The sequence below is a fragment of the Erithacus rubecula genome (genome assembly GCF_903797595.1).
Source record: "Erithacus rubecula genome assembly, chromosome: 8".
Lineage (NCBI taxonomy): Eukaryota > Metazoa > Chordata > Aves > Passeriformes > Muscicapidae > Erithacus > Erithacus rubecula.
This window is the reverse complement of record NC_136659.1, coordinates 22,440,531-22,454,751: the sequence shown is the minus strand read 5'-3', so window position 1 is coordinate 22,454,751 and position 14,221 is coordinate 22,440,531. Positions and strand designations below refer to the sequence as shown.

General features: G+C 61.3%; 2 protein-coding genes across 4 annotated transcripts in view; one reads left to right on the top strand and one right to left on the bottom strand.

Moving 5' to 3' along the window:
- Positions 1-5,071, bottom strand: part of TNS1 (tensin 1) — a 66,809-nt gene extending 61,738 nt beyond the window's left edge. For 2 of the 3 annotated variants that reach the window (XM_079311073.1, XM_079311086.1), the window contains exon 1: positions 1,970-2,027. In XM_079311073.1, the coding sequence (XP_079167199.1) occupies positions 1,970-2,002 (33 nt within the window). In that variant the 5' untranslated portion in view covers positions 2,003-2,027. Of the gene's footprint in view, positions 1-1,969; positions 2,028-4,960 lie in introns of those variants that run through there. The other variant, XM_079311088.1, reaches the window with a different exon arrangement.
- Positions 5,072-7,034: 1,963 nt separating this feature from the next.
- On the top strand, positions 7,035-13,616 carry RUFY4 (RUN and FYVE domain containing 4). The gene is made up of 10 exons (XM_079311066.1): positions 7,035-7,083; positions 7,846-7,950; positions 8,903-8,964; positions 9,706-9,812; positions 10,150-10,275; positions 10,548-10,654; positions 10,808-10,951; positions 11,586-12,645; positions 12,723-12,829; positions 13,462-13,616. Exons 3-10 carry the CDS (start codon positions 8,919-8,921, stop codon positions 13,610-13,612), a joined length of 1,848 nt encoding a protein of 615 aa, XP_079167192.1. The 5' UTR covers positions 7,035-7,083; positions 7,846-7,950; positions 8,903-8,918; the 3' UTR covers positions 13,613-13,616.
- The last annotated feature ends 605 nt before the right edge of the window (positions 13,617-14,221 follow it).

The window sequence follows — 14,221 nt, the reverse complement described above, 5'->3', positions numbered from 1 at the left end:
GGGGCCGGGTACCTCCCCACAAAATTCTCTGCCTCAGCTTCCCCAGTGTAGACACAGATGGGAGATGGGCCATGGACATGCACTGCACGTTTGTTTGCAAACATCCCCGGGGCTGTGAGGGTGCTGCATGTGCAACATGCAGTGCATCTGTATGGCACTGCATGTACATGCACACCCGCAGGCATGCATGTCCCCACCAGCCACAGCCACAGCAGCAGCAGCAGCATGGGCACGTTGTTCCCATATGCAGGTCCATGTGCCTGCACCATGCACACACGCACAGGTTTGTTCATGTGCGTGCAAGCCCCTCTTCCCTGGGCACCTGCTCCCACAGGACCACTCGGGGGTGGTCCCTTGGCAGCCCCCAGAGCTGGTGCCACCCCACTGGCTGGGTGTGTATACACACACAAACACACACACACACACACACACACACACACGTGTGTGTGCTCAGACGTGGCGTCACCCACCCAGCAGCCGTGGGAAAAGCTCCCCCAGGACAGGGGCTCCCACGCTGCAGTTGCTGGGTGACAGTGAGACCTAATGATGCCATGAGCTCCTTTGCATATGCAAAGCAGCATTATTGCTGCAGGGTGCCCCGGGAAAAGACCTTGTCCCCCGCTCCCAGGGACCCACTGGGATGCCCAGGGATGCCGACACATCTCCCATGCACATACCCCCCACTCTGCCCTGGCCTCCATGGCTTCATTAACAGCAATTATCCTCTCTAGTGAAAGAGCCAGCCCTTTGATTTCCACCCCCCCAGATGCTTGTCTCATTGCCAACATCATCACTGTGCCAGAGGGGGACCAACCGAGCACCCAGCTTTATGCCCCCCTCCACCACCCTGCTGCTGGAGGAGCACTCTGCCCACCCAGTGCCACTCTGCCAGACAGGGAACCAGCCCATCCCACAAAACAATCCAGTCCCAGCTCCATACTGGCAGCAACCCAGTTAGCCTCCCTGCGCCCAAGGCTGGAAACTGTTGAGGGGATGCAGGGGCATGGGCTGGAGGACTTCTTGGGCACGTCACCTGGACACCCACATATGGCTACCCCTGTCCAGGGACCAGTACCCACATGGTGCAGGAGCAGGGGTGCAAAGACATCCCTAGGCACGGGCCCCCCAACATGCAGACCAAAGGAGGTTGGAAGGGGACCCAGGTGTCCTGGGCTGGAAGAGGCACCAGACAGAGATGCCAAATTAATCAAGAGCTGGGAGACCTGGGTTCATTGCCCAGCACTGCAGAGACTGCTGTGGCGGGAGGGAGGGGGGAAAAAACCTGTGACACCCAGTTCCCCTGAGGCTGCAAAACCACAGTGGGTGGAGGGCACCAGGACACCTGGGTGCAGTTTTGTAGGCTCAGCTCCACCCAGAGTTTTGCAACCCTCTGGGACCCAGCTTGGTGACTAGGGAGGATGCAGAGTCCAAAACCCCACAACTAACCGGATCCCCCCAGTATTCCGAGTTTCCCTTCAGTGGAGTAGCAGCGCCTCTGCCCCAGGGAATGGCAGAACAGGATGGGCGTCGAGGGGGATCAGCCCCCTACCCTCCTACCCCAACCCCACAACCCTTCCAGAGATCCTCCTACAGCCAGCGTCCCTGTCCCGCATCCTAGTCCGGTCCCCTCTCAGTGTACCCCCCAGCCTGCTGCCCACCGCCCCTTCTCTCTCGGGCTGAGACCCGCGCCGCTCTCCACAGTCCCCGGGCGCGCTCTCGCTCCGGTCCCCCAGCCCCACCCCGATGTCCGGCCATCCCTGGCGGTCTCTGTTCTGTCCCAGCTCCCCCAGAGCCGGTCCTGGTACGGATCCAGCTCCGCCAGTTCCCCCTGCTCCCAGTCAGCCCGTCCCGGTGCAAACCCCTCCGTCCGCTCCCCTCGCATCCAGTCCCATCCACCGCCCGCTACCGGGAGCGGCCCCGTTCCGCGCCCCCGGCGCCGCCGCCCCGCTCCCCCCGGTGCGAGCCGTACCCAGAGCAGGCAGGAGAGGCACAGCCCGGTCATGCTGCTCGCAGCGCGGCCCCGGCCGGCCGAGCCCCCGGCCCCTCGCTCCGCCCGCCCGCCCCACCCCGGCCGGGGGGAGAAGGGGAGCGGCGAACGCCCCCGACCCCGCAGCGCCCCAATCGAGTTGGCTCAGAGGCGTCTGGGACACCCCCCCCCACCAAGGCCAGCAGAGGGGCTGCGGGACTGTGGGGGCCCGCAGTGGGGCTGTGCGTGTCCCAGGACCCCCCTTCCCCACTCACACACATTTGGGATCCATTTCCTCCGCTGACCGGGGGACACCCGCCACCCACGTCACCCTCATCCCTCCTCCGGCCTCCAGCGGGTCCTGCGGCGGGATGCACCCCCCCCATCCCCGGCCGAGTCCCCTGGGTGGTCCCGGGATGGGAGATGGGGAGGGATCAGCGGACATCCATGCGCGGAGCTGGGGGGCCTCAGCGAGGGGAGACAAGCTCCAGGCGGGACGGAGAGAGGCTTGGCAGCCTGCGGCCCTGACGGGGATGGGTTTGGCAGGGGGGTGCTCCAGCCCCTCCTGGGGGGCTTGGCCGTGCGGCACACGGCTCCCTCTCTCTCCGCCAGTGCTGACTCCGGCTCTAGCCTGGAAACTTGTGCTCAGCTGGCCGTGACCATGAGGGTGTGAGTCAGGGTGCGGGACGTGCCAGGGGGAAGGACACACCGACAGGACGAGCCACGGCTGGCATGGAAACCTGGGCATGGAGAGGACGTGGGCACTGTAATGCCCCACTCTCCATGCCTCAGTTTCCCATCTATATTCTGCATAAAACTGCCAGCTCAGAAGGAAAAGAGGGAGGAGGGGGCTGTCCTTCCCAGAGACTGGGGTTGCGTCTGACTCCTCCCAAAGTGCAGCCTTTCATCCCCAAAATATCTCTGTCCCATTGCCCTCCACCCCACCACTATGCTGTGCTCACCTAGCCCAGGGTGTACCATCCCCAGTGGTACCCCTGTGGGGATGTGCCAGCTGGGACGGGAAACAAGGGGACAAAACATCCCACCTCTCCATGCCAACCAAATCCAGAGGCAGAGAGAGCCTGGGGGGAACTGATCCTGCTCACAGCACCAAACAAGCAAAGCACCATCCCTGCCCACCCCCCTCACACACCCCTCCCCATCATTACAGCCCCCATCAATCAACCTCGTTACTGCTCACAAATGAAAGCCCCAGTGGAGAAAAGTGTCCACACCCCCCCATAAATCACCTCCTCCCATTCACTGCCGTGACAATCCCAGGCTCCTCAGAAGGGCAGGGACAAGGGTCATGCGACAGGGACAGGGTGGCCGCAAGGACACAACCCATCACCATCATTTAAGGCTAGTTTTCTCAGCAGGTGGACCCATACGGGGTCACTTAGCACAGGGATCCCCCCATGGGTTCTACTGGTGTAAGCATGTACTCCTGGTGCAGGGGCAGTCTTGGCAGAAGGATTGCTTTGTGTCCTGGGGTCACCATATCCCCAAGGCCCCCACCCCTATTTCCAGCAGAGCTGTCCCCACACTGCTCTTGGGTACACACACACAACACACATGTCCCCCTGTGTACATGCCAGGACACACTCAGGTACACCACACACAGCCCCTGTCACACATGGTGGGGGGGTCCCACGAGCGAAAGGACTGAGACACCCCTCTGTCGCAGCTCACACCAACACACAGCCCTGCTGCTACTGCCCCCAGCACACACTCATGTGTTAGGGGACACACACCCCATAGAGACCTCCTGTGCACCCACACCCGTGTGAGCTGCAATTCACTTTCACATCAGCCCCATCTGCATGCCCATGAACACACGTGCACAAGTACATGTGTTACAGCCCCCCACGAGTCCATGTTCTCACACCCACATCAGAAACACAAAGTAGTGAACATGGGACTGCACAACCACCAACCCACATCTCACCAGTGCCACCCACCCACCCACAGCTCTTACCACCCCCCAGTACTCCCATCAGTTCACAATCCTGTGTCACCGGTGAGCTCTGGGGTCCCCAAGCAGTCAGACGCCTTTCCTTCCTCCAGGCTGTGTCCCTGTCCTGGCATATACTGGACTGTCACCAGTCTGCAGTGACTCCCTCAGGTGCTGCCTGGCAGGGGCTTTGGCACCTGCTTTTCTGGCATGGTGCAGCTGAAGTGTCCCATGCCATCCTGCCAGGCACAGGGCAACTTCCCAAACGCTGAGGAACAGAGTGAGGGTGGCGCAGTGGGAGCCCAGCACCCTCCAACAGCTTCCCCCTCTCCCTGCCTCAGTTTCCGCAGCCTGGGTGGCAGAGCAGACCTAAGTGCCCACACCAGGTGCTGCATGGGCACAGGGATCCCCTGTGGGGCAATCCTTTGGTACGTGGATCCTACACATGCCAACTGCTGACGGGCCCTACACAGAGTGATCCCACAGGGGTCTCTCGTGTTGGGCACAGGGAGCCCACACTGACTGAGTACTTTGTGGGCATGGTGCTTCCCAGTGCCAGATGTTTACAGGTAACAGAGATCCCCCACAGTGTCCACTTTACAGGCACAGGGGTTTCTCGTGGGGGGTGTTTTATGGCCACTGTCCCACTGTCCCCTCACACAGGGCACAGTGTTCCCATTGTGGGTTTGATAAGGACACAGGGTCACCCCATGTCCCTATGGTATCTCTGTAAGGACACAGGGATCCCAGCAGATCCCTTAGAATAAAAGGCTGTACAGCAGATCCTCTCCAGCCAGGCACTGCAGGGCTCCCCGGGTGTGGGAAGAGAGGGTCACAGTGAGACGCTGTGGGGGTGCAAAAGAAGGGACAAAGGACATGCCCTGCACCCTGGCATGCATATGCAGGGTTTAACCCCCAGCTGCCCGGAGCAGGCAGGGCCAGCAGCAGCCCATGCCCCACGGCCCGCACCCCGGAGCCCCCCAGCTCCGTGTCCCCCGTAGCCCCTAACCCTAACGCCGTGCCCGGCGATGCCCGCTTACCTGCCGGCGGCGGCGGGCGCGGAGGGGCAGCAGGCAGGACACCAAGGACTTCCCCCAGCCAACCAAGGTGGCAAAGCACCAGCTCAGCCGGGTCATGGTGCCCCTGCCCGGGGCTCACCGGGCGGGGGGAGGCTGCAGGGGCCGAACCCTGCCCAGGGCACGCTCGGACGAGCGGCCGAACCCAGCCGTGTCCCTCCCCCGGCGCCGGCCGCAACAAGCTCCGCTGCCCGGGCAGTGCCCCCGAAGTGCCCGGCCCTGGGCACGGGGCCGTGCGACAATGCTGTGCTGGGGGGCTGCGGTCCCACCGGGCCCTGTCCCCCCCGCCGGTCCCCCAGCGTCGCCTGCGCGCTGGCAGCCAGGCAGAGAGCACCGTGCCCGCCCCTGTCCTGCAGTGCTTGGGTGGGAGCCAGCTCCGACACGCTCCCCCTCCTCCCCCTCCTTCTCCTCCTTCTCCTCCTCCTCCTTCTCCTCCTTCTCCTCCTCCCGCAGACGGGGCTCGGGGCTTGGCCCCCCCGGCGCTCACCCCCCTGCCCTCCGGGCACGACATCCCCTGGGGTGGATGCCAGAACTTAACAGGGTCCCCCGCTCCAGCGCCGCCCCTTTGGGGGTGCAGGAGGTCGCACACCCTGGGTTCGATAGCAGCTCGATCCGCAACCCTCGCCCCAAACCTGCCTCAGTTTCCTTACAGTACTCCCTGCCCACCCCTAGTCCTAAATGGCAGTGCCTACACACGGGCGAGGGGGGCTTCCCTCCACCCCTGCCAGTCCTGCTTGTATCCCACCAAGCCTCTGCTCAGGAGCCTGAGAACACAATCAGGGACTCCCCACACAGCCCCGTCCTGTGGGGTCCCTTCCCCAAAGCCTGCCTGACTGATGCACCGTGCTGTGGGCACAGAATTACCATGAGGAACCCCTCGCTGCAGGACAGCTCAAAACGGTCCCCAGGCACCTCCACCTCACCATGGGGCTTGCACAGAGTGAAAGGGTGCAAGCCCCTGGGCACCACACATCCCCCGTGCATCCATCACGGTAGTGCCAAGAGAAGCAGGCGGCAGCACTCCTGGATGTGCCATGATGCCGTGCTGATGCTGGGCAAGGACCCATCCCCACGGGGCAGCTGCTGGTGCCAGGCGTGGGCAGCAGCCATGCCAGGCATGGGCACTAATTGCATTTGCCTTAGGAAGCCTCCTAACAAGCAGCAGCATCAGGGTGGTTTGCAGGAAGTTTGGGTGGTCCCCCACATTTCACAGCTGTCCCCCACAGCTGTGTCTGGCACCCTGGGGGTGGCAGAGGGCTGGCGGGAAGAGGGGACCAGTGAGCCTCAGGGAGGTGACATCACTGCTGGCTCCATGGTCCCCCCACCCCCATTTAATTAGCAGATGGCCCCCGGCTCCCCCCCCCACCGCGGGCAGCGCTAGGCCTGTGCGGGGCCATTAGCTTTATTGGCTGTGCTGAGCCAGGGCCAGGCCTCGTTAATTGAATTGCACCCACGCCAAGGATGGGTGAGAGTCTTCTCTGCCCCACCAGCCTCCGGCACCCCCGCCCTGGCCCTTGGCAGGGGCAGGCAGAGGGGACCCTGCTGCCAGGCTGCTGCAGTGGCACGTCCCCCCTGCAGGCGCTGGGGTCTTGCCCTTGCAGTGCCTGGCACAGGGCACATGGTTGGGTGCAGCAAAGGGCACGCACGGTGCCCTCTCAGCCGTGCACCCACACCAGCCACATGTGTACAGCTTGCACCCACACATGCAGCCACATAGCTGTGCTTGCACAGCCTGCACACGTGTGCAGTCATACACACACCTGCACATGCACACACACAAGACCCCAGCAGAGTGGGCTGATGCTGCACCGCCTCCCAACACCCTGCCCACGGGGTGCTGTGCCCCATGCCCACACACTGCAGGGTGGCACGGGCAATGGGGTGCTGGGGAGCCTGGGGTCACCCCAGCACTGCCACTGGCTCCCCTACACTCCCCAAATGCACCTCAGGCTGACACCCCCCCGGGAGCCAGGAGGGTGCTGGGAGGCCCTGGCTCCCACTCAGCATCACTTCCTACTTTCACTTTGGTGCCGAGCGAGGCCTGGCCGGGGGGACACGGGTGCCCCCAAGACTTGCAGGGAGTACAGGTAAGGGCAGCGTGCGCTACAAGAGGGGCATGGCAGAGGATGGGACATGGGCATCGCTGTGACCATCCACCAAGGTGGTGGTGGGGAGCAGGATGATAGTGGGTCCCCTGGCTGGACTGGTAGGATGGGCTGCAATCACCTCTGACAGCTTCCCCACAGAGGTTTTGCAGTCCCCAGTCCTGAAGGAGCCTACAGGACAGGGCTGACACAGCACAGGGGTCCAGGCACAGTGAATGGGGTGCACTGCTGGGTTGGGGGCTCCCTAACAAGAGGGAGCCTTTTCCAGAATGCTCTGCAAAGAGCTTACATACTGGCTATGGGTATAGCCCCCATCTGGAGGCCAGATGACATGGGAGGGCTGTGGTCCTTGCTAGAGAGGGCTGCAGCTCCTGCGGGGGTTTCTGTGCCCAGGGGCTGTAGTGCAGGGGGCTGGCCTCTGCCAAGGTCTTCTGCTGACTGCTTCTAGTGGTGTATGGGTCCTGGACCCCCCTCCCCAAAAAACTATGGGCAGGTTCTTCATTCCAAATTTCCATTCATATTGGAGAGCATCAGGGTTCCCCCATGGCTGACACTACCCTTCCTCTGCCCCTGCAAAAGCTGCATAAGGGAGACCAGCCTTGCTGACCCTTTTCCCAGAATTGGCACCCCCCTAAACAGGGAGCTGGGTGCTGAGGGCTAAGCTGCAGTGCCTGATGTGATGTGGGCTGGGCAGGCTGTGGCTTCTGCAGCCCCACCGACCTCCCACACTTCCTCCTGCCCAAGGTACAAAAGGAGAAACAGGCAGGCACAGCGTGGGCACGGGGACAGGCCAGCGCACCCGCAGCACTCAGCAACCGCCTCGGGGCACCCCACAGCTCCTGGACACAGGTAAGGGGCTTCTCTTCTCAGGGGAAACTGAGGTACAAGCAGGGTGGGCAGACGCAAAGATAGCTCATCCCAGCTCTCTCAAGGGCACTGGAATGGGGACGCAGGCAGTCCAAGACCTGCTTCCTGCTCTCTCACTCAGCTGTGGTAGAGGGCACAGGGCACTCACACGCTTGGGCACGTTTGGGCACACTGCTGAACCCACTCCTGTGAGTGCACATGCACACCTCCTCCCACACACACACACGTGTGCTGCCCCACACCAGCTGCAGGACGAGTCACAGACCTGCCACATCCATGGGCTATTTCCCTCACCCTGTCCCCAAGCTGCCACCCACCCCAAAATCACTCTGCTGCACTGTGCCCTGTGGTCCCACACCTCATGCCTACCAGCTCACCCAAACCCCGTGCCAGCCATGCAGGCAATGTGCTGTGCCAGAGGGTTCTGCCTAGGGAGCTGAGCTTAGGGGGCTGCATGTCAGGGGTGGTGTGTCCCCTTGCTCAGCCACCCAGGAGCCCCCACATTGTTCGTGATGATAGTGAGGGAAGCGAGAGCAGAAGCAAAAGCAGCACTTCCCCTGTGCCAAACCCACATCCTGAATCCTGGCGAACACAGACAGGGATAAGGGCAGGGACACACTAGGGACGCAGTGGGCGAAGCCCCAGGAATTCCCCAAGGAATGGGAGCAGAGGCTGAGGACATACAGGGGCAGGGCACATGGATGACTAAGAGGGTGTAGGACAGGACACCTTTGTCAACCCCATCTGCTCTCACCTATGTAAATGGGGGAACATGGGCAGGGTAAGGGGTGCATAAACCCACCTCCTCTCACCTTAACAGCAGGCAGCTCTGGGGTAGAGCTGGGGGGCCAGACTCTCTCTCTGGGGCAGAGAGTTTGGAGGTGCCAGGGGAGTGCCAGCCTAGAACCTCTCATCACTGTCCCTGCCTCTGCAGATCCCTGTGAATAGCCATGGCAGGGGAAGGGGAGCTCAACCGTGTCATCAAGGACCTGCAGAGTAAGTGTGTGCCAACCAATCCCCTGCCAGCGTGTTCCCTGCTTGGCACATCTCACCCTGGCCATGCCAGATCCCTTCTTGCACCCAAGTCATGGGTAGTGGGAGATGCCACTACCAGGGGTGCTCCAGAGAATCCCTGTGCCAACCCTGCCACTGCTGCCTGCTCCCATCCTCACTGCCAGCCCCTGGGAATGGGCAGTGCCCAGGAGGTGGCCATGCTTCTTGCTCCCCCTGCTCCCTTCCTTCATCCCAGGGTAAGTTCCTCTTTCTCGTTGAAGAAAAGGAGGCTCGGTGGGGGATCTGATCACTCTCTACAACTATCTGAAATAAGATTGTAGCCAGGAGGGAGTCAGTGTCTTCTCCTCTAATAAGGGTTAGGACAAGAGGAAATGGCCCCAAGTTATGCCAGGAGAGGTTTGGATTGGATAATAGGAAAAAAATCTTAATGGAAATGTTTACCAAGCATTGGAACAGACTAGCCAGGGAAGTAGTGGAGTCACCACCCATGGAGGTATTTAAAAGACATGTAGATGTGGTATTTGGGTACATGGTTTAATGCTGGATTTGGAAGTGCTGGGTTAATGACTGAACTCAATCTTGGAGGTCTCTTCCAACTTAGATTCTACGATTCTATGATTTTATCCACCATCAGAAATCCCCGAGGCCAAGAGTTGTGAGGCAGTGGGGAAAGGGGTAGGATGAGAGAGGGTGCCATGCCAGCCCAGCCCTGCCATCCTGCAGAGACCGTGGCCGAGCTGAAATGCAGCTACCAGGAGAAGAACTTGCCGGTGACAGATGGGAGCCGAGAGCTTCACAGCCTCTGTGCCCAGCTAGAGTTCCTCCTCCAGGTACTGCTGCTCCTCCATCTCTGCTGCTCCCTGCCTCAGCACAGCTGAGAGCAGAAGGGACCCTATGTTAACTGTTCAGGGGATGGGATAACCCCATCCAGCATTATCTAGCCCCGGGCATTCCCAGCCACCTGGACCAGGCTCTCCCTTGTCCACATGTGTAATTGTAATTACATGTGCTGCAAAAGGGAAATAGAGGTATGGAGCCAGTGAAGAGAGGAACTCCTGGACCAACCCTGCTGGGGGAGGTGGCTGGATTCCAGCCCCGCAGGGGACAGGTTGGGGGGAACAGGGGACACCTCCAAAAAAAGAAAGTCCAAGCTTGTATCTCTGCCAGTTTGACCTCAAGGAGAAGAGGAGCTTCTTTGGACAGCGCAAGGACTATTGGGACTTCTTGTGCCAGGGCTTAGCGCGGTGCCGGCAGGAGCATGAAGGCATTCACTTTGTCACTTCCCTAGACAAGGTGGGCATGGTGTGGTGGGATACCCAGGGATTTGTACACACAATCGGGCTTTTGCTTGCTTGTGGGTGCACATGCACCTGTGCACAGGCACGCACTCACTTGGGTACAAAGCATTCACCCAGTGGTGCTGCAAACAGTTTTGTCCCTTGTGGGATCCCCACTGCATCCCAGCCCTTGCCCTGGGGACCCTCTTTCCCCCCTGCATGGGCTGGGAGAAAGGTGTGGGGGGCAGACTGGAGTGACAGGGAATGAATATCCCCTCTCCCCCACAGCTGAAGACCCCTGTGGGCAGGGGCCGAGCCTTTCTGCGGTACTGCCTGGTGCACCAGCAGCTGGCAGAGTCCCTGCAGCTCTGCCTCCTCGACCCTGAAAGCCTCTGGTGAGAGCAGGGGCACAGTGAGGGGATGCTGGTGTTGGGGAGCACATGGCCAGGGTGGACAGTGCCCTGCAGCACCCAGTCAGCAGAGGTGCTGCAGGCATGTGCACCTGTCCAGGGCATAGAAGGATGCATGAGCCTGCTGTCTGGTTGCAGCGAGTGGTACTACGCCCGTAGCCCCTTCCTGAGCCCCAAACGGCGAGCAGAGATCCTGGTCAGCCTCTACGAGCTGGACTGTGTCACCTTCCACCTGACCCTGCACAGAGATGACCTAGACACCGCCTGGCCCATGTTCTCTGAGTGAGCTTGGGGACACTGGGGGCACCAGGGGCATTGGCAGCACTGGGGGTGTCAAGGACATCAGAGGCACCTGGGGCTTAGCATCGCAGAGAAGCATGTGTGCATTGCCCCACTGCCCTAGACCCCACACAGCACTCCAGATGTGCCAGCTCTCTGTATGTAGCCCCAGGAGGGAACAGCCACTGGCACCAGCATGCCCACCCTCCCTGTGCCTGCAAACATGCCACATGCATGTGTACACACACACAGAGCCATCCTCTGCCAAGTATATCCCTGCTGTAACATGGTGACACTGTGACATCTGACACACAGGGACATGTGTATGTGCTTGCAAACCCTTGCTCCAGGCACACTTGTGGGGGGCACTCATGGGTGCAGCTTTCCAGCACACACATCTGCTCTGCTGCTCACATGCTCGTACGCACAGACTGTCACAAGCACACATGCTTGGGTCGATGGGTGCCACATGTTCTGTGGGTGCTCAGGCTGGTGGCACCAACATCCCTGATCCTCTGCCCTGCTGCCCCCTAAATTCCTAAAGGCTGGCTGTGCCCTGGGAGCCTAAATGGAGGGTGGTGATGCCCTGTTCACCTTGGGGATGACCTGGTAGTCCTGAGCCCTGTGTCCTCTCTAGGCCACTGGTACGGCCCAGCCCGGTGATCAGGAGCAGCCCAGCAAAGATAGCCCTGCAGACAGACAGGATTGGCACTGCAGCACATGGATGGTCCAATGGCATTGGCCATCCCACTGTGGCACTCCATGGGACACCAGCCCGTCCGTGCCCACCCACTTTGGCTGCCCTGACAGCAGTGAGTGTGGAAATGGAAGATATAGAGGGAGATGTAGAAGATGGGAAAGTGAAGAAGGACATGGAAGAGGAGGATGAAGAGGGGATGGAGAAGGATGACAGTGAGGATACAAAGGAGGTGAAGGTGGAGGATGTGGAAGTGGATGTGGAGAAGGAGGTGGATTTGGAAGAGAAGAATGGAGAGTTGGAGGAAGATGAGAAGGACATGAAGGGTGTGCGTGTACAGGAACTGGAGGACATACATGGCACTGGCAAAGCAGCCCACCCTGATGGTGCTGGAGAGCTTGGCATGTCCCCACTGTCTGCTGGCACAAGGTGCATGCTGGGGTCCCTGTCACGGGTGCCCAGGCAGCCGGGTGGGACAGAGGAATCCCTGCAGGCACTGGTGTCCCAGCTGAGGGCCGAGCTGGCTCAGCGTGAGGCGGCAGCACAGGCGCTGGCGGTGCGGCTGGCACAGGCAGAACTGCAGCTCCAGCAGCAGGAGGAGGACAGTGCCCGGCGAGCCCAGCTGTGGGCACGAGAGGCTGAGGCACTGCGGGAAACCAACATCTTCCTGGAGCGGGCACTGGAGGCAGCGGGGGACCCGGGGGCACTGGCACGGGCACAGGAGGAAGCACGGCGCTGGCAAGAGGTGGCAGAGGAGCGGGGTACCCGGCTGGCCGGGGTGCTGGCAGAGGCGGCGCTGAGCTCGCGCCTGCAGGAATGCCAGGAAGCGCTGGCGGCAGCAGGACGGACGGACATGCCGAAGGATGCTGGTACCTCAAATGAGGTGGCTGCCGTGGAGAAGGTGCTGCGGCAGGCACTGGAGCTCGCCCGTGGTCCCCAGGAGCCCCCACCATCCCTGCTGGCAGAAGCGGAACCCAGCACGGTCACCAGCATGGCCATGGTATGGGCAAATCCAAAGCGGATCCCGTGGTGGGGTGGGGGTTAGGGGTCCAGGATTGAGCCCCCACTCTCCCCCAGCGCTTGGCCAGCCTGGCCACCACAGCACAGGAGGAGACCTGGCAGAGCCGGCAGCAGCTCCAGGCCCAGCGACAGGAGATAGCACAGCTGCAGGAGGAGCTCAGCAGGTTGGGCACGGACCCCTACTTCCACCACCCACCACCCCACAGTGGGACCTCCTATCTCCACCTGCCACAAGGTTTCCTCTGGGGCCCCCAAGGAGGTCCTGCTTGGACACAGCCGATCAGCAGCTGGAGACTGGCAGGGGGAGGGAGGGAAGGATTTGAAGGCGGGGAGGACTGGAGGGAGGGGTCAATTTGGGACTCATAGGTAGGTGATGGGGTAGGTGGGCAGAGCGTTGGAGTGGTTTGGCGTTAGTAGAGAAAGAGAGGGAAGGAGGGATCAATTTAGGATGAATGGATGGAGATGGGATGGTGGATGGAGAGACATGGATGAATTTGGGATGAGTAGGTAGGTGGGTGGGCAGAAGGCCAGGAGTATGGATGTGGAGAAGGACGAATGAACAGTGAGGAAACGGATGGGTGGCAGATGGCAAAGTGGCTGTGAGGATGGGGAGAGAGTTTGAGGATGGATAGGCAAGAGCAGGGAAAAAAGGAGAGAGGGAAGGAAGGAGGGAGGGAACAAGGGAGGGAGAGAGGGAGGGATGAACCAACGGCGGGAGGTTTATCCGCTTGCATGGAGGATGGAGAGGCGACCAGCTGAGAGACAGGGGGACCATGTCACCGCTGCCCCGCGGCAGGGCCCGTCAGGACGGTGAGCGCTGGGCATGGGCGCTGCAGCGGGCGCAGCGGGAAGCCCTGGAGCGGGAGGCGACGCGCGGCGCCGAGCAGGCACGGCAGCAGGAGCTCATCCGCGACATGAAGGAGCGGCTGCTGGAGCTGCTGCGGTGAGAGCCACGGGAAATCCGCGCAAGGGCAAGGGAACCCAAATCCCTTTGCCCAGAGGAGGGCACCAGAGCCCCGGCAAATCCAGGGCTGACCTCTACCCTCCCGCAGGGAGAAGGATGCCCTGTGGCAGAAGACAGAGGGCATTGACACCCCGATGCCCAGCCCGGTGCCCCGCGACCCAGGACTGTGTGCCCGCTGCCACAAGGATTTCCGCCTTCTCTCCCGGCGGTACAACTGCAGGTGGGCTATGGGGGAATGAGGGGTGGCACTGGCACGGTGCAGGGATGGCTCAGCTCTCACCTCCTGCTCTCTCAACAGGCTATGCCAGGGCAAGGTGTGCCACACATGCTCCGTGGACATGGGCAAGCACGGGCGCTGCTGCCTGATTTGCTACCAGCAAAGGCAACTGCAGGCTACGTGAGCGGGGACAGCAGCCCTGGCACCGTGTCTGGGACACCTCCTGCCCTGGCTGCCTCCTCTTGGACTTACTGGGTACCCAGATGTCTGCGCCCTGCATGCAGGTCCTGCTGCCCAACATTCTGGGTTTGACATGTGTCTTTCTTGCGGCTGGTCCACAAAGAGGAAAACTACTCATTTCTGCTACCCCTGTGG